Below are 22,458 nucleotides of genomic sequence, written 5' to 3'. Positions count from 1 at the left end.
AAAAGCTGGATGACGGAATGGTGGTGGCGGGGAGTGGGGACAATTTCCGTCTTTGATTATCTAAAGGGCACCTGAACGGCACTAGCTGAGTTATTACTGGGAAACAGATTTTTGTTCAGTATAAGGAAAAGCTTTTTACCAATTAGACAAGCCAAAAAGAAGGATGTGTTTGAAGAGTCACAGGATGTGATTCATTCTCCTCTCCCACTCTCTGACCGGCGCTGACTGGAGCACAAGATAGGATATAATAGAGATGGGGTAACCAATTCTCACGGATTTGAAAGAAAGATTTCATGACTCTGATAAATCCAAGAGCCAGTGACCACTAAGGTCACTTCCAATGACGTTTGCGGTTTTGTATTATCCTTTAGTTTGGGGAGTTTGGGCACTTTGGGCAGGGGTAGCCACTCCATTTAATTTACAAGAGGTATCTTGCTCTAGCATGGAATCTTCCAATATAACTCTTAGTAGTTAGGAAATTAGCTGATCACCGAGTGAAAGTCAAAATGTTTTTATTTGAGAAAATTTCATTGAACATAAAAATAGTGCTTAAGAGAACAAAAAGTTCAAGGGAACATATGGCAAAAACTGAACTATTCAACAGCTTATGAAGATACACCTTCAACTTTGTCTGAGCCAGCCTGCTTATCCACCCTCTTCCAATCAGCATCACCCTTCACTGAAAGATAGACTCCTTTAAAAATAAATATCAATTTTATTTCATGGGCCTGTGCCATGTGCATGCCTGGTACCCCTGGGGATCAGAAGAGACCCCACAGGGATCTGGTACCATCAGATACCTGGTACCCCTCGAACTGGAGTTACAGATGGTGGCGAGCTGTCGTGTGGGTGCTGGGAACTGAACCCGGGTCCTTGGGAGGCTCAATCAATGCTCTTAACCGCTCAGCCATCTCGGCAGATCTTAACTCCCACCTTTTATCTAATGCTTCCATGAGGTTGACATACAGAAGATTCACCTGAGAAAGAAGACAGAAAATAAACTTTGAGAAGAAAAAAGTAATGTAGGAAAGATTCCCGGACCCACAGCGAAGTCTGGTCTAAGTTGCCATTTGGGGAGTACACACAGTCCTCTCTTGAGAAAGTGGAATCCGAGGGCAGGAGGTCTGTTTAATTAAGAACAGACAACTCTAGTAAGGGAGGAGGTACTCAAAACAAAATTTATTCTTATTTGGTACTCAAAACAAAATTTATTCTTATTTGGTAATAAGGCTTTTCCCTTCCCAAACCTACCCTGGTTAGCTAATGGTCTAGACGCTTGAAACTGAGAATAACAATCCCTGGGGAAATTGGGGTTTGAGCAGCCATTGTCTGCAGAGGTCAGCCCTGGCCCACATCCATTGGCACTGGCAGTGACACATCTTTCCGGAGCTCACTCCTGGCAGTGCAGTCCTCCTGATCAGATTCTGTTCACCATCCCTGTGTTTGCTGCTCCCCATTCTTCTCGGTGTTCACCCTAAGAAATTACTACCCTGTCTCCTACCTCATGAAATGATATGGAATCACTGAGCTCTTCAAAGATGAAGATTTCCCCCCAGTCAAGCAAGGTAAGATGTGCTTATGGGAGCCTGTCATGACTTCTGTGCCCTCTACGTCCTCCACCTACTGCAGAATTCCCCTCCTACCTTAGCTTCATAGCTTGTTTTGAGGGAGCCAAGGTGGCCGAGGAAATCCAGTGCCAGGCCAGCCCATCTTTTTGCAGAATCATACATGTTCCTGCTGTACATCAATATTCCAGTATTCCAAGACTTAATCATTAGCCAGAGAATCTCCTCTTCTGGGTAGCCCTCCTAAAATCCAAGGGAGTGAGTGTTTCAAAATTGTCACTGTCATTACTGATCCTAACACTGTATCGTGTCCCATTGCTAGTAAACAAGAGGTGCTCAGCTAGCCCTAAGGAAAGGCCGCTCTTGGAGAGCAGGCGAGTACCTTGACGGCATGGCAGCTGTAGAATGTTCCACAGTGAAGTCTTGTGGAGTGACACAAAAATGGAAAAAGGCAATGAGGCCCTCTACCACTGAAAGAAAAAATATCAAAGAGACTAATTCCTGCTCTTTCTGAAGCAGAAGAAAAATCTGCATCCTGCTTGACTCTCCTGTTGCTGCTGTCTTCAGCTAATTATCTTCTCAATCTCCACGTTTTCTTTTCTGACACGGTCAAGAAACTGTTTTGTTGAGTCTCTTAATTCCCTGACCACAATGAATTTCTGTTCTTGCAAAAGAAATATTAATCTTTAGTGTTAAGATAATCTACTAAGCTACGAACAAAGGGCCCATTTCTAAGATGGTACTAAAGCCTTATCAGTGGTTTTTAACTCCGCTAATCACAAAATTATATTTGATTCTTCATTGTACTTTGTAATAGTGAAAAGGATTAGTATAAGAAGAAACTTTCCCTGTCCTTGTAAAGGAGATGGAGAACAAAGACAGCACTCATGTTGAAGCCACATACCAAATATGGCTCAGGCCCTGGAGGGCAAAGATGTGACAGAAGATTTGGGAAGATGCTTCTTGAGTGGCAAGGGTGTTGTCTTGGCTTTTATGCACTATTGTTTTGTTTAAGACAGGGACCTTGCTATGTTGCCTAGTCTGCTCTTAAACCCCTGGGTTCCTCTGACTGTCCCACCTCAGCCTGCCACGTGCTGGAACTACAGACCCATACCATCATACCCAGCTGTCCTTCAGGTGGATTCATAAAAACTACTATGTATAAGACAGTACGATAAGGAGGCTGCTAAAGGGATGAGACAAAGCTCTCATCTTAAAGGACCCACGGCAGCTTTGGGGGAACAAGGCATCAGCATAGAAAGATGACTTCGTGGATCTGAGAGGACAGCTCAGTGACAGAAAGCTTGCCAAGCGTATGAGGCCCCGAATTTCACCCTTAATATCACAAGGGAAAATGGCTTCCCAAGGTGTGGTTAAGGGTTTGCTGGAGTGACGTGGACAAGAGGCACAGTCCTGATACAGTGATAGGGAAGAACACTGCAGAGCTCGGTCAGAGGCAGTCTAGTTTGCCGAAACATCGGCTTTGCAAATTTAGAGTTGTTTCTTTCCATTTCTATAGCAAGCTTTACATTTCTCTAATATAATTTATAACACATCATTTTGAAAAACATTACATATTTATTTCTTCAGCCTGTTGAGTTCTTTGTGGTATACAGATTTTTTTTGTTTCATTTTTGTATCCTCAGAGTACAACACTATGCATAGCATTCAACAGAGGCGCAATACATTTGCTGAATGAATTAATGAATGAAGAAATGGTCCAATCTTCAATCAAATGTGACTTTCTCAGTGAAACCCTAAAATGGCAAGAGACTTAGCTCCACGGGGATGTCCCCAGCTAGGTCGTTGGGCAGCAGAGGAGAGGGTGCCTGAACTGGTCTTGTCCCACTATCACACTGATGATTATCTTGAATATCACCCTAGAGTCTTCGTCCGGAGATGAATGGAGATAGAGACAGAGACCCTCATCAGAGCAACGGACTGAGCCCCCAAGGTCCAGTTGAAGAGCAGAAGGAGGGAGAAGATGAGCAAGGAAGTAAGGACCATGAGGGGTGCGTCCACCCACTGAGATGGTGGGACTGATCTAATGGGAGCTCACCAAGGCCAGCTGGACCAGGACTGAATGAGCATGTGATCAAACCGGACTCTCTGAATGTGATTGATAATGGGGGCTGACTGAGAAGCCATTGATAATGGCACTAGGACATGTTTCTACTGCATGTACTGGATTTTTGGGACCCTAGTCTATTTGGATGCACAGCTTCCTAGGCCTGGATGGAGGGGGGAGGGCCTTGGACTTCCCACAGGGCAGGGTATCCTGCCCTCTCTTAAGGAGGGAGGGGGAGGGAGGAGGGGGAGTGGGGAAGCGGGAGGGGAATGGGAGGAGGGGAGGAAGTGTAAATTTTTGAATGGAAAAATAAAAAAGAAAGGGAAACAAGTTCGCAAATGCAGGATCAAATTTCTGAGCATTTCCTCAGAATAGTGTTGGCATGAGATAGTCTAATGTGGTACTTCAGTGAAATACATTCATTTGGAATTCTGCGTTCAATAGGCCACTCTCTTAAAGCATTAGGACACATATTAACTCATTGCAAGCTTAAGAAAGTTTTATAGTAAAAAATGTTGTGAGGCTGGAGAGATGGCTCAGCAGCTGAGAGTACTGGCTGCTCTTCCAGAGGACCCAGGTAAAATTCCCAGCACCCACATGGCAGTTCACAACTGTCTAACACAGGTTCTAGGGGATATGACATCTCATACAGACATACATGCAGGCAAAACACCAATGCATATTTAAAATATGTTGTAGCATGTAACTGTTAATACAAGGCATGTGGAACACTTATGACACCATAAGGGCTGGAGTGTAAAGTGTTTCATGTTGTGGAATATTTGTTTAACTATGCAAAGATGTGCTGCATTTGTTTTATGTTGTGGAATGTTTGCTTAACTATGTAAAGATGTATTGCTGTTTTACCTTGCCTGCCTAAGGCACCTGATTGGTCTAATAAAAAGTTGAATGGTCAATAGTGACAGAGGAGGTATAGGTGGAACTTCTAGGCAGGGAGAGTAAGTAGGAGGAGGAATTTAGGCTTGAGGAAGAAAGAAAAGATGCCAGGAAGATGCCAGGGGCTAGACAGCCAGACACAAAGGAAGCAGGAAAGTAGAACCTACAGAATGAAAGAAAGGTAAAAAGCCCCAGAAAAAACACAGGTAACTAGAAACAGGTTAAGTTAAAAGAGCTAGTGGGACAAGCCTAAGCTAAGGCTGAGCATTCATAATTAATAATAACTAATAATAAATTTCGTGTCTTTATTTGGGAGCTGGTTGGTGACCCAAAGAAAGTGCCAACTAGGGCTGGAGAGATGGCTCAGTGGTTAAGAGCATTGCCTGCCCTTCCAAAGGTCCAGAGTTCAATTCCCAGCAACCACATGGTGGCTCACAACCATCTGTAAAGAGGTTTGGCGCCCTCTTCTGGCCTTCAGGCATACAGACAGACTATTGTATACATAATAAATAAATAAATAAATAAATAAATAAATAAATAAATAAATAAATATTTTTAAAAAAGTGCCAACTACAATTTTGCATTACACACCAGAGCTTAGACTACCAAGCTACTCTTGGGAAGTCACTGAAATGTTTTGTGTCTCAGTGACTGTCCTTTGAGCCAAGAAACCACTATTTTAAGGAGTTCAACTACATCCCCTTTGCAAAAGATCATCCCAGCTGATCTGGTTCAAGGTTTACAGCCTCTCATAGCTGTGCAGAGTAGGTCTGAGATTTGAACCTGAGTATACAGCTGTTTCTTTAGCTGTATACAGCTCTGCAATGCTTTATGTGGCCTGGGGGAGGAGTTAGAGAATACAGAGGCCAGAGAAGATTAGAGCTAGGTGGAAGACCCATCTATATGGCTACAAGGAAGCTCTCATCCCTGCTTGGTAAAGCTTTTCAGGTTTGGCAGGTTGGGAGAGGTGTGCTCACACCCCTGAAAGTCGTCAGCCCACACTGAAGCTCTGTAAAGAAGCCCAATAAATGGATTGATTACCCAGAGTGAACTCTGGCAGAATTGTGCCTGGGTTTGTGACTGGGACATTAGGAGGAAGGGTAGATGCTGCTTTATGTTTCCTTCTGGGAAGGGATTTTAGCAACACTTCATGAAAACGGAAATGATGAGATGAAGAGGGATTTTTCTTTCTCCTCTCTTTCCCCTCTTCTCTCTCTTTCTCTTTCTTGCGATGTAGTTAGACTAGCCTAAGCCTGGTGATCTTCCTGCCTCAGTCTCATGAGTGCTGGGATTATAGACACGGACCACCAGGCCCAGCTGAAACTAGTTTTATCTGGTGCTGGGGATTAAACTCAGGGCCTGCTAGGAAAGCAGTCTACCATTGGGTCACACCCTCATCCCAAGACTTCAGAATTATTATCTATTTATTTGTGTGTGTATATGTGCATGGCACCCTACTTGGGTAGAGGTCAGATGATTTGCAGGAGTTGGTTCTCTCCTTCTACCATGTGGGTCTTGGGAACCTAAATAAGCTTGTCAGGGTTAGCAGTAAGTGCCTTTACCCACTGAGCTATTGTGGCAGCCCTATATTTCTTTTCAAGACAGGGTCCTTCCTATGTAGCCTAAACTGGCCTTGAACTCATGACCCTGAGTGCTTGGATTACAGATATGCACCACCATACTTGGTTAGTTCTGTTTTATGCATGTGGGATTTAAGGTAATTTTGGAGCTACCTTGTAGACAGCAGCAGATAATAATTAGAGCATGTCAATTCAATGAAGGGAATATAGAATGCAGGGAAGAGTAGAGAATGATGCAACTGTCCATAGTTGGGTGTAAGAGAAAAAAGACAAGTTTCTTGAGTTCTTTGTATATTTTGAGATCAGTCCTCTGTCCAATGTGGGGTTGGTGAAGATCTTTTCCCATTCTGTAGGCTGTCATTTTGTCTTGTTGACTATATCCTTTGCTGAACAGAAGCTTCTCAGTTTCATGAAGTCCCATTTATTAACTGTTGCTCCCAGTGTCTGTATTATTGGTGTTATATTTAGGAGGTGGTCTCCTGTGCCAATGTGATCAAGGCTACTTCCTACCTTCTCTTCTATGAGGTTCAGTGTGGTTGGTTTTATGTTGAGGTCTTTGATCCATTTATACATGGGTTTTGTGCATGGCAATAGATATGGATCTATTTGCATTCTTCTACATGGTGATATTCCGTTTTGTCAGCACCATTTGTTGAATATGCTTTCTTTTTCCATTTTATATTTTTTGCTTCTTTGTCAAAAATTAGGTGTTTGTAGGTGTGTGGATTGATATCCAGGTCTTCGATTAGATTCCATTGGTCCTCCTGTCTGTTTTTATGCCAATACCAGGCTGTTTTCAGTACTGTAGCTCTGTAGTAGAATTTGAAGTCAGGTATTGTGATGCCTTCAGAAGTTCTTTGGTTGTACAGGATTGTTTTGGCTATTCTGGGATTTTTGTTTTTCCATACTAGGTGGGTACTCTATTAACTGGTAAATTCCTAACCCCACATAACAGTTTTAAGATTTATTCATTCTATAGCATGTATCAGTATGCCATTCTTTCTCTTGGTCAAACAATACTCCATCATATGGAAATATCACAACACATATTTACTAATCATTTGATAAGACATTTGAGTTATGTGCCTTTTTCCTGTATGAATGAATCTGCTTTGAGTATTTGTGTATGTGTTCCTATTTGTATACTGTTGTAGGAGGCTGCTTGTTTGTTCCTGGCTGCTTAGCCCTAAAATAACCACACAGAAACTGTATTAATTAAATCACCGCTTGGCCTACTAGCTCTAGCTTCTTATTGGCTAGCTGTTACATCTTAATTTAACCAATTTCTATTAATCTGTGTGTCGCCATGTGGCTGTGGCTTACCGGCAAGGTTCCTGCTTGTCTGTTCCCAGCGGTGACTACATGTTGTCTCTACACTCTGCCTTCCTTCTCCCAGCATTCAGTTTAGTTTCCCCAGCCTAGCTCTACTCTTTTGCCCTATCATAGACCAAGACAATTTTTTTATTAACCAATGGTATTCACAGCATACAGAGGGGAACCACATATTATCTCCCCTTTTCTCTTTAAATAAAAAGGAAGGTTTTAACTTTAACACATAACAATTACATATAACAAAATAGGTGTCAAGCAAGAATTACAGTCTCACTTCCAGTATACATTGTTTCTCTTGGGTATATAAACAGGGATGGAATTTCTGGGTCATATGGAAAATATATTAACCTTTGGAGACACTTTTAGGCTCTTCTTCTTCCTTCTTCTCCTTTTACATTGTTGGGAATCAAATCCAGGACCTTGCACATTCAAGGCATGCACTGATCACCCTTCAGCTGATTTTCAAAGCTTCTGCACCACTTTGCTTTGTAATCACAGTCTTTGTTGAGAGCACTAATTATTTGCCAATAGTTTTTTTCTGTCTTTTTGAGTATAGTCATCTTATTGGATGTAAAAGTGACAGATCGCTTTATTTTTGTATTTGTATATCTGTGATAACTAATTATACTGAACATCTTTTCATATGCTTGCTGGTCATATAACTATCTTTTCTGGAAAAACAGCAACGTCCATTCTTCCCCCACTGGAAAAATGTTCTTATGGAGTTGTAAGATTTCTTTTTATATATTCCAAATGCAAATCTCTTTTCTCCAACATTTACTCCCATGCTTTCAGCTATTTTTTTTTATTTCCTTAGTGGTGTCTTTTATAGGAAAATGTTTAAATTTGTCTCAAAACGTATTATTTATTTTTATTTCATTTCATGATAGGGGATCTAAAAATCCATTTCCCAATACAAGATCACAAAAGATTTAGGATTCTGTTTTAGAGAAACTGAACCAGATGTGCTGGTACATTCTGGCAATCACAGCAATTGGAACATAGATGCAGGAAGACTAGGCATTCAAGATTATTCTCAGCTACACAATGAGTTTGAGGACAGCTACATGAAACCCTGTCTTAAAAAAGAGCAAAACAAAACAAAATTTTTGAGTTGGCAATGAATATGAATAAATGAAATAGTAAGCTACCTGTATGGAATTTCTGTGAGGTTAAACAACTGCCAAGATGGGTAGCAAAATCACACAGAATAACAAATAACTATGAATTATCAAGGAGGGAAAATCAGCCTAGGAATTCCAGCCCATGACAACACTGGCTAATTAACATGTAAAAGACATAATTAGCTTCCTTTGGATTGAGATAGGGTCTCTTTATGTATTTCAGGCTCTCTGGAACTCAAAATATAGCCAGGCTCATCTCAAATTGATAGTCTTCTTGCCTCAGCCTCTCAAGTGCTAGTGTTATAGATGTGTGCCACTGTGCCTGGCTCTTAGATGTAGATTTTAAGTGAAAAGACGCAGCAGGGGGTGTTATGTAAATAGTACACAGCAGGGAGAGGAAGGCGGGATAGTTGATAAACAAGACAATGTTGATTACTGGATGGGCAAGGGACCATCTTGTTTTTCATTTGGATGAGGCTCAGGATAAGGATTTGGGAAATACAAAAGCTACTAGAGACTTAGGGGGAAGAAAGTGATATATAAAGGTTGTGCTTTGGGAAGATATACTTGATAGGGATACAGAGGAAAAACAAAAGAAGAAAGAGACAAAGAGAAACTAGGAATCAAACTACAGAAACAGAGGAGAAAACAAACTTTCCAAATCTGACTCAAAGATGCCTTTGTAGAAACCTCAATTCCAATGCTAGAAAAATACGAGGACAGGAAGAAATAAGATTTAGATGAATGGAAACCCAAGGACCATTGTGCTGTGAAGAAAGAATTCTAGTTTCAATTCTTGGCTTTTCCATTACATATTTGCATGCCTTATATAAGATATTTAACCTTTCAATGCCTCAATTGACAAAATAACGAACTCAACGTAGTATAGTTATGCACACCTATAATCCCAGCACTCAGGGAGCTGATGCAGGATGATCGTGAGCTTAAAACCAAATTGAAACACATACTGAGACACTATACAAAAAATTAGACATTTAATTTGGTAACCCCAAAGACTATTAATTCTCCAGGTCATAGAATGAAAATTTATATGATTTTTAAATCCCAATGGTGTTACCTAAACTAGTCGATGATCATAAGAGAGAAGACAATATTGCTAAGTAAGTTTCTCAGATGCTAATATGCATATAGAAATATTCTTAAAATTTAGATTTTCGCTTCTCCAAGCCTACATCCATCTCCTAGGGACTCAGCCTCTTGGTGAAAACCCAGAGGCTCCTAATAATTTCCTGCCACCCCCTTTATTTTTTCCTTCTAGTACATCTATTCCTTTGTGACTTCTGCCAACCTGCAGAATCCCTCTCTAACAGGGACCCACAGTGGCTGTGCTAGACTGAGACTCAGGGACTCCACCACAGCTAGCACATTTGACTAAGACCCAGAGTGGGCAATAGCAAGTAAAGTATGCAACACCCATTCAATGATGAAACGAGATACACACACCAAGAAGCACATCAAATGTTGTAACTCCAGATGTCTAGATCCAAGTACAAAACCATAATCAAGAAAATATGCCTCCTCCAGGATGCAAAACAAAAGCCTCAGGGATAAGCCTCACCAATAGATTAAAAAACATGGAAGAGAGAATTTCAGGTCTTGAATACAGGTAGAAGAAATGGATAGTAGTCAAAGAAAATGTTAAATATAAAAATATCCAAGTACAAGGCATCCAGGAAATCTGGGTCATTATGAAAAGACCAAGCTTTTTAATAATAAAGAACAAGGGAAAAAGCCTAAGTGAGAAGCACAAAAAATATTTTTAACAAAATCATACAAAAACATTTCCAAAACCTAAGGAAAGAGATTCATATCAAGGTTCAAAGGGTATCTAGGACACCAAATAGATGAAAAGAAACTCCTCATGATACATAACAATCAAAATACTAAATGTATAGAACAAAGAACAGATATTAAAAGTCACAAGGGAAAAAGACCAACTCACATATAAAGGGGGGGCCCATTAGAATAACACATGAGTTTTCAGTGCAGACCCTGAAAACTAGAAGGGCTATGATGGATATTCTTTTAGCTCTGAGAGATCACAGATTCCAGCCCAGAATACTATACCGAACAAAACTACCAATCACAATTAACAGAGAATGAAAAACATCCCATGGTTAAAACAAATTTAAGCAGTTTCTTTCCAGATCTACAGAAATCATTAGAATGAAACCTTAAATTTGAAGAGAAGGTTAACTACACCCAAGAGGACATTAGGAATAAATAATCCCAGCACAGTTAATCAAAAGATGGCAAGAAAGCTACACCAAAATAATAGGACTCGATAAATACTGTTCACTAATAACTCTCAGTATTACTGATCTCAATTCCCCAATAAAAAGACAGACTGGCTTAAAAATAGAATCCAGGCCTGAGGCAATGACCTCCACAGGAGCAGGTACAAGGGAGCCACCCCTGAGGGAACAGGTCTGAGCCAGAGACCTCTGCAGGACTGGGCCCAAGCCAGGGACCTCTGCGGGAGCAGGCCCAAGCCAGGAAAATCTACAGGAACAAGCCTGAGCCAGCCACCTCTGCTGAAGTAGGCCCAAGCCAGCAACTTCTGCTGAAGAGGGCCTGAACCAGCGACCTCTGCAGGAGCAGGCCCAAGGCATCAACCTTAGCAGAAGCAGCCCCAAGCAAGCAACCTCTGTGGGAGCAGGCCCAAATGACCCCTGGTATTGCAGAATGACCCCTGGGAGTCCTGAGAGACTTCCAGGAACACTTAGTGACTTCCAGGGTGACTGGAACCATGGTCCTGACTGCATCACGAGGAGCAACCATCTGAGCCTTGGATCCATTGACATCTTGGATCCACTGGGAAGATTGATCACCAGAGATACAGCCCCAACTACACCACTCAGAGGAAACAATAGGTAGACAAGGTAAGAGCACACTTAGCGCCACAAAAGAGTAACAACACACCAATAAAAAAAAACTAGTGGTCCTACAACAGCAAGACTTGAACAACCAAATATAGATGATGAAGAAGAAAATGACCTAAAAAATAACTTTAGGAGAATATTTGAGGCCCTTAAAGAGGAAATAAAAAATTCCCTCAAAGAAATGGAGGAAAAGACAAACAAAAAATTAGAAGAAATCAACAAATCCCTTAAAGAAAACCAAGGAAAAGCAATCAAAGAGATGAAAGAAACGATTTAAGATAGGCAGAACAGGACTGAGTCAGCAACCTGGGCCAGAGCATACCCTAGACAGCGAAAGCCACCAGAACAAGTACAGGGGATCAACTGCTGAGTGAGTGAGCTAGAGCCAGAGACCACTGAGGGTCCAGATCTGCGACCTTCAAGGGAGTAAACCTAAGCCAGGACCCCTGTGGGTCTGGGTGTGAGGTGTAAGTCTAGTACGTCTGAGGAACTAAGACTGAGCCAGGACCTCTGTGGGTCTGGGCGTTGGGCTGGGACATCAAAGGGAATAGGCAGGAACCAGAAACATCTGCGGGTCTGATCATGAGTCTGGGACCTCTGAGGGAGTAAGCCAGATCCAGGTCCTCTGTGGGTCTGGGCGTACCCAAGTCTGGGAACTCTGAGGAAGTAGACCAGAGCCAGGATCCAACCCCAAGCCAGTGACCTCTGCAGGAACAGATCCAGACAAGGGGCATTTACAGAAACAGGTCTGAGCTGACAACCTAGGCTAGAGCAGGCCTGAGACAGCAAACTCCAAGGGAGTGGAGCAAAGCCTGGGAGTGCTGAGCAACCTCCAGGAACACGGAGTGATCCACGGGGTAACTAGAACCGACACACTGATTGTACTATGAAGAACAACCATCTGAGCCTTGGATTCACTGGCACCTAGAAGATTAATCAATAGAATCTCAGACAGCCCCAAGTACGTCTATTAGAGGAAAAGATGAGTAGACAAGGAAAGAACACATACAACACCACAAAGAGCAACACAACACCAGTCAAACCTAAAGACCCTACAGCAGCAAGACTTGAACAACCAAATATAGATGAAGCAGAAGAAAATGACCTAAAAAATAACTTCAGGAGAATGTTTGAGGCTCTTAAAGATAAAATGAGAAATTCCCTCAAAGAAATGCACGAAAAGACAAACAAAAAATTGGAAGACATCAGCAAATCCCTTAAAGAAAACCATGAAAAAGCAATCAAACATATGAAAGAAACTATTCAAGACCCTGGGAGTTCGAGACCAGCCTGGTCTACAGAGCTAGTTCCAGGACAGGCTCCAAAGCCACAGAGAAACCCTGTCTCGAAAAACAAAAACAAAAACAAAAAAAAAAAAAACAAAAAAAAAGAAAACTGAAATAGAGACAATAAAGAAAACACAAGCTGAGGGAATTATAGAAACAGAAATATGAGAAAACGATCAGGAACCACAAATGCAAGCATGAACAACAGAATACAAGAGATGGAACAGAGAATCTCAAGCACTGAAGATACAATAGAGGAAACAGACTCATCATCAGTCAAAGAAAACATTAACAAAGCTTAAACCAAAATACTCAGGAAATATGGGACACCATGAAAAGGTCAAACCTAAGAATAATGGGTATAGAAGGAGAAGAAGTTCAACTCAAAAACACAGAAAATATATTTAACAAAATCATAGAAGAAAACTTTCCCAACCTAAAGAAAGATATGGCTATGAAGATACAAGAAGCATGTAGAACACCAAATAGACTGGATCAAAAATGAAGTCCCCTTGCCAAATAATAATCAAAACACTAAACATACAGAATAAAAAAAAGACTATTAAGAGCTGCAAAGGAAAAATGCCAAGTAACATACAAAGGCAGACCTATCAGAATTACACCTGACTTCTCAATGGAAACAATGAAAGCCAGAAGATCCTGGTCAAGTGTTATGCAGACAATAAGAGACCACAGATGCCAGCCCAGACTACTATACTCAGCAAAACTTTCAATCACCATGCACGGACAAAGTAAGATATTCCATGACAGAAACACATGTAACTAATACTAAGTCACAAACCCAGCCCTACACAAAGGACTAGAAGGAAAACTCCAACCCAAGGAAGTCAGCTATATCCACAAAACCACAGACAATAGATGATCTCACAGCAGCAAATCCCAAAGAAGTGAAAAACACGTATGATAACATCACCAACAATGAAAAATAAAATAACAGGAGCTAGCAATCACTGGTCATTAATATCCATTAATATAAATGGACTCAACTCACCCATAAAAAGACACAGGCTAACAGATTGTATATGAAAACAGAATCCATCCTTCTTCTGCATACAAGAAACACACCTCAACCTCAAAGACAGACATCGTCTCAGAGTAAAGGGTTGGACAAAAAATTTCCAATCAAATGAACCTAAGAAACAAGTGGGTATAGCTATCCTAATATCTAACAAATTAGACTTCAAACTAAAATCAATCAAAAGAGACAAAGAAGGACATTAGTCACAAGAAAAATCCATCAAGAGGAAATCATCTATGCCCCAAATACAAGGGTACCCTCATATGTAAAAGAAACACTTCTAAAGCTTTAATCACACATTAAACTCCACACACTAATAGTGGGAGACTTCAAAACCCCATTCTTACCACTGGACAGGTCTGTCAGACTGAAAATTAACAGAGAAATAAGGGAACTAACAGATGTTATAACTCAAATGGACTTAACAGACATCTATAGAACATTCTATCCAAACATAAAAGAATATACCTTCTCAGCACCTCATGGAATCTTCTCAAAAATTGACCACATACTGGTAACAAAGCAAATCTCAACAGAGGCAAAAAACTGGAATAACCCCATGTATCTTATCAGATCACCATGGCTTAAAACTAGAATTCAACAGCAACACTAATTCAAGAATGTCCACAAACACATGGAAATTAAATTAAACAATGCTCACATGAATCATCAATGAGTTAAAGAAGAAATAAAGGGAGAAATTAAAAAGTTCCTAAAATTCAATGAAAAAGACCACACAACCTACTCAGATTTATAAGACACAATGAAAGCACTAAATGCCTACATAAAAAAGCTGGAAAAAAAAAATCCCACACTAGTGAGTTAGCAGAACATTTGAAAACTCTAGAACCAAAAGAAGCAAACTCACCCAAGAGAACTAGATGGCAGGAAATAATCAAAATGAGAGCTGAATTCAACAAAATCGAAACAAAGAAAACAATGCAAAGAATCAATGAGACAAAGAGTTGGCTCTTTGAAAAAAAATCAACAAAGTAGACAAACCTTTATCCAAAATAACCAAAAGGCAGAAAGAGAATATCCAAATTAACAAAATCAGAAACAAAAAGGGGTACAAAACTACAGACATGAAGGAAATCCAGAGAGTCATTAGGTCATAGTTCCAAAACCTGTACTCCACAAAATTGGAAAACCTAAAGGAAATGGACAATTTTCTGGATAAATATCTCCTGGGTAAATTGGGAGCATGGGGACCATGGAAGAAGGTAGAAGGGGAGGGGAGAGGAAGGGAGGGGAGAAGAGAAAAATGCATAACTCAATAAAATTCAAGAAAAAAAGAAAAAAAGAAACAGGACTTGAGTTTTGTGCATGGTGATAGATATGGATCTATTTTCATTCTTCTACAGATTGACATCCAGTTTTGCCAGCATAATTTGTTGAAGATGCTCTCTTTTTTCCATTGTATACTTTTAGCTCCTTTATTGAAAATCAGGTGTTCATAGGTTTGTGGGTTAAAGTCAGGGTCTTCTATTCGATTCCATTGGTCGACTTCTCTGTTTTTATGCCAATACCAAGCTGTTTTCAATACTGTAGCTCTGTAATAGAGTTTGAAGTCAGGGATGGTAATGCCTCCAGACAATCCTTTATTGTATAAGAACCCAAAAAGAGGAACATGGAATGTACTCACTCATATTTGGTTTCTAGCCATAAATAAAGGACATTGAGCTTATAATTCATGTTCCTAGAGAAGCTAAATAAGAAGGTGAATCCAAAGACAAACACATAGGCATCCTCATGAATATTAACCTTCATCAGAAACCCATTGCCATTGTTCTTGAGTTCTCAGTAGTCCTCATTGTCCGCTATGTTCAGAGAGTCCGGTTTTATCCCAGGCTTTTCCAGACCCAGGCCAGCTGGCCTTGGTGAGTTCCCAATAGAACATCCCCATTGTCTCAATGTGTGGGTAGAAAACACTATCCTGAGTGAGGTAAGCCAGACCCAAAAAGAGGAACATGGGATGTACTCACTCATATTTGGTTTCTAGCCATAAACCAAGGACATTGAGCTTATAATTAGTGATCCTAGAGAAGCTAAATAAGGAGAACCCAAAGAAAAACATATAGGCATCCTCCTGAATATTAACCTTCAGCAAGCGATGAAAGGAGACAGAGACCCAAATTGGAGCACAGGACTGAAATCTCAAGGTCCAAATCAGGAGCAGAAAGAGAGAGAGCACGAGCATGGAACTCAGGACCGCAGTGGGTTTTTTTGATCCTACTGCATGTACTGGCTTTGTGGGAGCCTAGGCAGTTTGGATGCTCACCTTACTAGACCTGGATAGAGGTGGGCAGTCCTTGGGCTTCCCACAGGTCAGGGAACCCTGATTGCTCTTCAAGCAGATGAGGGAGGGGGACTTGACCGGGGGAGGGGGAGGGAAATGGGAAGCGGTTGCGGGGAGGAGGCAGAAATCCTTAATAAATAAATAAATTAAAAAAAAAAGAAACAGGACCTCATGAAGCTAAAAGTTTCTGTACACCAAAGGACATCACCATTCTAGCAATTAGAAGCCTACAGAACGGGAAAAACTTTATCAATTATATAACCGATAGTTAGTGTCCAGAATATATAAAGAATATGTGTGTTTCATTCAGAATATCCAGAGGTCAGGTGGCTAGTATTGCCTCAGAGGAGAGGAGGGAATCTTCTAATGGAAGGAAAAGAGAATATAGCATTATAAAGAGATAAAGAAGACTAGAAGTATTAAATGAGGCGAGGAACTGGAAAGCAGCATAAAGGAAGAAATATGGGGAGGGAAGCTAACACTAAAGGCCTTTTTGAAAAATATAAGGAAATCTATTACTATAGTCATTTCCTAAAACGTATACATATATAAAGGAATTTAAATGGAGTCACCATATAATGAGGTAGACAAGGTCTCAACTAGACATCTTATGTCACGAATTAAAACCTTCAGTGCTAGGAATGGGTTACATGTTGCTGATTCATTGGCCAAAGAGGTCTTATAGACCTCTACAAACATCACAGGCTATTGCCAAGGCTATTTCTCTACAATCTGAAGACACCAATTATTTATGTCACTGAATGTAAGAGAAATCAAACTGGTGCTCAATTAGAAAGAAGCTTTACTCCTACTGACCAATACTCATATGCTGGAAGGTGCTCTGCAAGCTACTGAAGGAGGGAAGCTATTATCAGTGTCACCCACGTACAAAGCCTTTGGCCTACCACATTCACCTGCCTGCATCATATACAGGTGAAATAGCACAGGTGTGATGGCAGTAGCCCATTACTTTTTGATTGAATTTAAGGCCCACTCCATGAGATGGAATCCACACCTCACATTAAAGTGACCAACCTCAGACTAGATAGGTCACAGGTTCTAGGGAAAAACTTACTGTTGTAGGATCCCTGGGTATTCTTTTGCTTTACATATCCCCAGACGAGATACTAGAGACCAAAATCAGATGCAAACAAAAACAATATGTTCTCTCTAGTAAAGAGACCCACAGGAACAAGGAGTCCTCTGCCTCAAGCATCAACAGAGGCCAAGTGGACAAAAATGTATGTTTAAGTGTGTTGTATGTGTAACACTTGTGCGCATGTGTGTGAGCGCTGGTGCGAGGCTTCTGTTTGGAAGCACCAGGGTCAAGCATCCTCCCCTGCACTGTGGTGCTAGAAAAAGCCAGCTAAAACAGAAGGCTAAATGAGATTCAAGGTCTCAATGTGACATAAAATGTCTATATTTCAGTAAAAAAAAAATTAACTAAACTAAGAACTCAGAATATCTTCCACTGAACAACAAAAAAGACAACCACTTAATATTTCCGAGATGACCAAAATGTTACAATATGTGCTAAAGATTTTTTCTTTGGCTTTAAAAAATAGTAGTAAACTACAGCACAGTTTACTACCTGAGTACTTTTAAGTGTACACTTCACATTCACATTGCTGGGCTATTATCACCACTACCCCCACCTACAAAACTGCTTTAACCTTAAAAACTCAAATTTCCTGGGCCCTGTCCCTAGCAACCACCACCACTCTATTTTTGATATTTATCAATTTTACCACTCTTGGTACCTCATGTAAGTGGAGCCATACAGATTTATCCTACTGTGACACATAATAACTTGATGAACCTCCAGAGAATGATGATGAGTCGAAAACGCCAATTTCAGAAGGTTATATATTATACTTTTCTAAAGCTGAGTGTGTGTGTGTGTATGTGTGTGTATGACTCCATTTAGATAACAGTCTTGGAATGACAAAGTTATAGAATATAGAAACTGTCAATGTGCTAGTAGTTGGTTATTTTTAAAGCTGGGTCTGAGAGAAGTGGGAGGCATAAAAGGGCAACAAGGATATCTGTGCTGATGGAGATGTTCTCTGTGTTGCTTGAAATAATGCCAACATTTTGGTTGTGATTTTGTTTTTTTCTTTCTTAGGTTTTGAAGCAGGTATATACGTAGCACAGATTGGACTCAAACTCTCTATGTAGTAGAGTATGGCCTTTAACTCCTAACTTTCATACCTCCATGTCCTGTGTGCTGGGATTATGAGTATGTGTCACCATACTTGGCTTTTGATAATGATGTTGCGTTGTTGTTTTGTAAGGTATTATTATTTGGGGAAATCTACGTAAAGAGTATACAAGATTGCTATGTTATTTCTTAAGTATAATTATTTCAAAATAAAAATTTAGTTAAGGAGTCTAAACAACCTGATTCTTTAAAAAGAATCTAGATTATGAACCTATTATTAGAGTACATAGGAATGCCTACTTATAATGTGATCCCCTCCCCACTGGGCTTTTTCATTGCCACTAGCTCTGAATAGAAACCCAAGCTTCTCATATGACCTGAGATTTCCTAGCAAAAACTGGTAAAGATGTATGTTCTTGTAGAACGAGTCCAGGAATTAGAGGCAATTGACTAAATGTTTATATAGCCTCCTGAGTCACATGTTAAAGTCCTAACCTTCAAAGTACCAATATTAGAAGTTTGGAACATCAAGAAATGATTAGATAATAATGGCAGTCTTCAGAAATAGGGTTAGTGCAAGTTTAAAAGATCCTAGAGCGATACCTTGTCGTTTTTGCCATCTGAGGTTACACTAAGAAATGATCTCATCAATGAGGGAGCAGGCTCTTACAGAGACTGCATTAGGCCTTAATCTCAGGGACTTCTCGGCTGAGAAAAAGTTGAGGAAAGTAAATTTCTATTTAAAAATATTTCTTTATTATTAATATATGTATAATTAATATATATGTATATATGTGTGTGTGTGAGTGAGTGTGTGCGCATGTGCATTGAGATGGGGCACATGTATACCCCAGCATGCATATGGAGGTTAGATGACAACTCTTTGGAATTGGCTCTCTTCTTCTGTCATAAGTTCTCAGCATCAAACTCAGGTCGTCATGTTTATGTGGCAAGAACTTTTACTCATCGAGCCATCTTGCTAGCCTAAATTATAATGCACCCAGTCTATGATATCTCACTTATAGCAGTCCAAACTAAGACCTGGCTTCTAGATCTGACTCCCATTCGTTAACTACAAATGATTTTTATCTGAATGAGTGCCTTGATTTTTTGAATTTAAAAATGTCTTTAATTGTAAACCCAAGATAAATAGTAGTGTCACTGTCTATAGAATCACTGTGGGGGAATCATGAGATAATGGTCTAAAAGTAAAACATGGCCAGGCAGGCAGTGGTGGCGCACGCCTTTAATCCCAGCACTTGGGAGGTAGAGGCAGGCGGATCTCAGTGAGTCTGAGGTCAGTCAGGTCTACCAAGGAAGTTCCAAGATATCCAGGACTGTTACACAGAGAAATTCGATCCTGAAAAACCAAAAAAAAAAAAAAAAAAAAAAGCAAACTGTAACATGATGTATTAGGCAGAGGTTTTGTATTTTGTATTTGTGTAATAGGCATTTTGCCAATGTAAGGAGGTAGCTGATAAAAGTTATCAGCTTAATAAATAATGAAAAATGATAAATGGTAGCAATTCAATAAAAAAGCAAAACATAGAAGATAAAGAGCTAATAGAGTCACTAAATTACTCTCTGTATAAAAAGCTAAGCATATGGTCATGTTTCAGGGTATGGGCAATAACAGACAGGAAACGCATCAGAAAAGTAGGAAACACCAGGCTCTCTAAGAGATGAGGGACGGGGACTGGAACTGTAGTGTGATGGAATAGAGGTGGTAAAAGCAAGTTCCTCAGAGCAGCTGTGGAAAAGTCTCTCATGGAACCATGCAGATTGACAAATAGTCAATATGGAGTTACAGTAAGTCTACTTTATATAGAAAACATAGCTGAAGGGCTGGATGCAGCTCCTGTCTTAGAAGATGATTTTTCCCTCTTACTAGAGGGTTGCAAAAGAAAAGACATCCAAATTGTTCAGTGCTGAAGCTTTCCCATCTTTAAATTCAGATAGGTCAGAATTTAATTGTTGCAGGAGAATTAGAGGTTCCTCTAGTCACTGATAGTTTGCTCTAGGTTGGCATCCTACTATATCACATCATGAATTGCAGATACTGGCATATAAACTCCTTTGAGGTTCTTCTATGCTATCACTTTACCAATATTTCATTCTTATTTTTAGCTTGAAATTTTAAAATGAAAGTAGACTTTCTTTTTTCCCTTTTTCTTTATTTTTCTCTTATACAATATATTCCAACCACAATCTCTCCTCTTTTTGCCTCTACCTTCCCTCTCCCCCAGATCCATTGCTTCTCTGTCTCCCTTCAGGAAAGAGCAGGCCTTCCAGGGATATCCACCAAACCCAGCATAACAGCATACAATAAGACCTGCCACAAACCCTCATATTAGGACTGGATGAGGCAACCCAGTAGGAGGAAAGGAGTCCCATGAGCAGGCTAAAAATAAACAAATGGGCAATCCTGCCTCTATAAATCCTCAGATTGAGACTGGGGGTGAGACTTGTCTCCTTCTGTTTTATATTCCTCTCTAGGGCTGGGATTAAAGGTGTGCACCACTACTGCCCGGCCTGTATGGCTAACTAGTGTGGCTGCTGGGATTATAGATGTATGCAACCATGGCCTGGCCTGTATGGCTGACTAGTGTGGCTGCTTTGTACTGCTCTTTAGGCAAGCTTTATTTATTAAAACACAAATAATATATCACTATAAAAACCTATTCCTTAGAAAACTTATACTAGAAAATTCCTACCATTAACTATTTATATTTCATAAATACTTTGTAGTATGTATCTTCCTTGTAAAGTAAATTCACCACAAAACTCTTATCAGAAAGTATCATTCTATATGAATTCTATTATACAAGACACATTGGCTCCTTAAAATCAGCTCAAAGTTTAATATTGCTCTTTGACTTACAGTTTGGCTAATGAGGCTCAGAGCATTTTTTAAATGGTCCCAAATCTCTCTCAGAGAATACAGAACTATACTTGATACTGCATCTGACACCAAGAGTTCAATCAAGTTGCGCATGCATTCACTGAAAAACAAAAAGAGAAGAGTCATCCCATAAGGAATGAAATCAATGGCCCTAGGGCTAAGAAGTCAAATTTGAGTCTCATCTACACCAAGAGCTTCACAGTATTTCTGCTTTCCTCCATTTTCTCTTGCTTCTAACTTGGAAGACAGATTTCTGAAGGCATAATAGAGGTCCACTAGTCCTTCCTTTGATCATGCCTGTGATGTCTTTTTAGACAACCTTGCATTTCCTTCATGGAGGAATTGTTTAAGTGTGTGTGTGTGTGTGTGTGTGTATCTGTGTACATATGCGCCTGCTCATAAGGAGGTCAGGGGACGATTTTCTAGAGATGGTTCTCTCTTCCCACTATGTGAGTCCTGGAGGTTGAACTCAGATCTTCAGATCTGAGAACAGGCACTTTCATCTGCTGCACCATTTTGCTGGCCAAATTATGCCACTGTCATATTCTATGAGCTGATTCAACTTATGGGCATTTAAAGGATCGTGCTACTTCTCTAACTGGACAAAGGAACTGGAATTTAAGTTGTAAAAAAAAATGGAAATCTCACTTCTTAGAACAGAAAGACTGTCACAAATTTTTCAAGAGAACCCCCCCCCCATATCACCTATTATTGTTACTTAAAGACAAGTAGTAGGTAAAAAGAAGAAAACAAAGAAAAGCTGTTGAAGTTGAGTGGTGGCTACTAATTTCTGATCACTTGGGATATTCAGCCAATGACATGAAGGAAGAAAGATACATAGAGATATTTTATTATATAACTAGACAATGAAAATCAAGATACACCCCTTTTTTCTCTCCCAGGAACAGCAGATTCCTTGATCTTCCTTAACATTCCCCAGTGTCTAATAGAATTCTTACTACAGAGCAGTTCACAGGTTAGTTTCGCTATCATCTTCTATGTTGGCCCAGCTGGTTATTGTGGATGACTTATGAGACACTGATTACAATTTTTTGACTTCCAAAAAAACCCTGATTTAGCTGTCAAATTACATTTACTAACCTGTATTTCAAAACATCAATTGGCTGTTTATTTTTGTGGATGAATAGAAGTCTTGTCAAGGCCTTCCGTGCAATAGCAGGATAGTGTGCAGGCTTATCCATAGCTAGTACTAGAGGAGGGAAGGGAAACGGCTGTCAGCACCACCATGATCTTATTCATCACAGTTTGCATGCACAGCTACAACCTGCACTCTCTAATGGA

At 40.1% G+C, this 22,458-nt stretch overlaps 1 protein-coding gene across 1 annotated transcript in view; it reads right to left on the bottom strand.

Annotated features, from left to right (window-relative positions):
• Positions 1 to 821: 821 nt before the first annotated feature.
• The window catches only part of Tex11 (testis expressed 11), a 277,507-nt gene continuing 255,870 nt past the window's right edge, over positions 822 to 22,458 (bottom strand). Inside the window, exons 26-29 of the mRNA XM_075957716.1 lie at positions 22,258 to 22,366; positions 21,136 to 21,256; positions 1,644 to 1,808; positions 822 to 977 (exon numbers count right to left, since the gene is read on the bottom strand). Coding sequence (XP_075813831.1) covers positions 822 to 977; positions 1,644 to 1,808; positions 21,136 to 21,256; positions 22,258 to 22,366 — 551 coding nt within the window. The remainder of the gene's footprint in view (positions 978 to 1,643; positions 1,809 to 21,135; positions 21,257 to 22,257; positions 22,367 to 22,458) is intronic.

The sequence above is a fragment of the Microtus pennsylvanicus genome, chromosome X (genome assembly GCF_037038515.1).
Source record: "Microtus pennsylvanicus isolate mMicPen1 chromosome X, mMicPen1.hap1, whole genome shotgun sequence".
Lineage (NCBI taxonomy): Eukaryota > Metazoa > Chordata > Mammalia > Rodentia > Cricetidae > Microtus > Microtus pennsylvanicus.
This window is presented reverse-complemented; position numbering and strand designations above follow the sequence as displayed.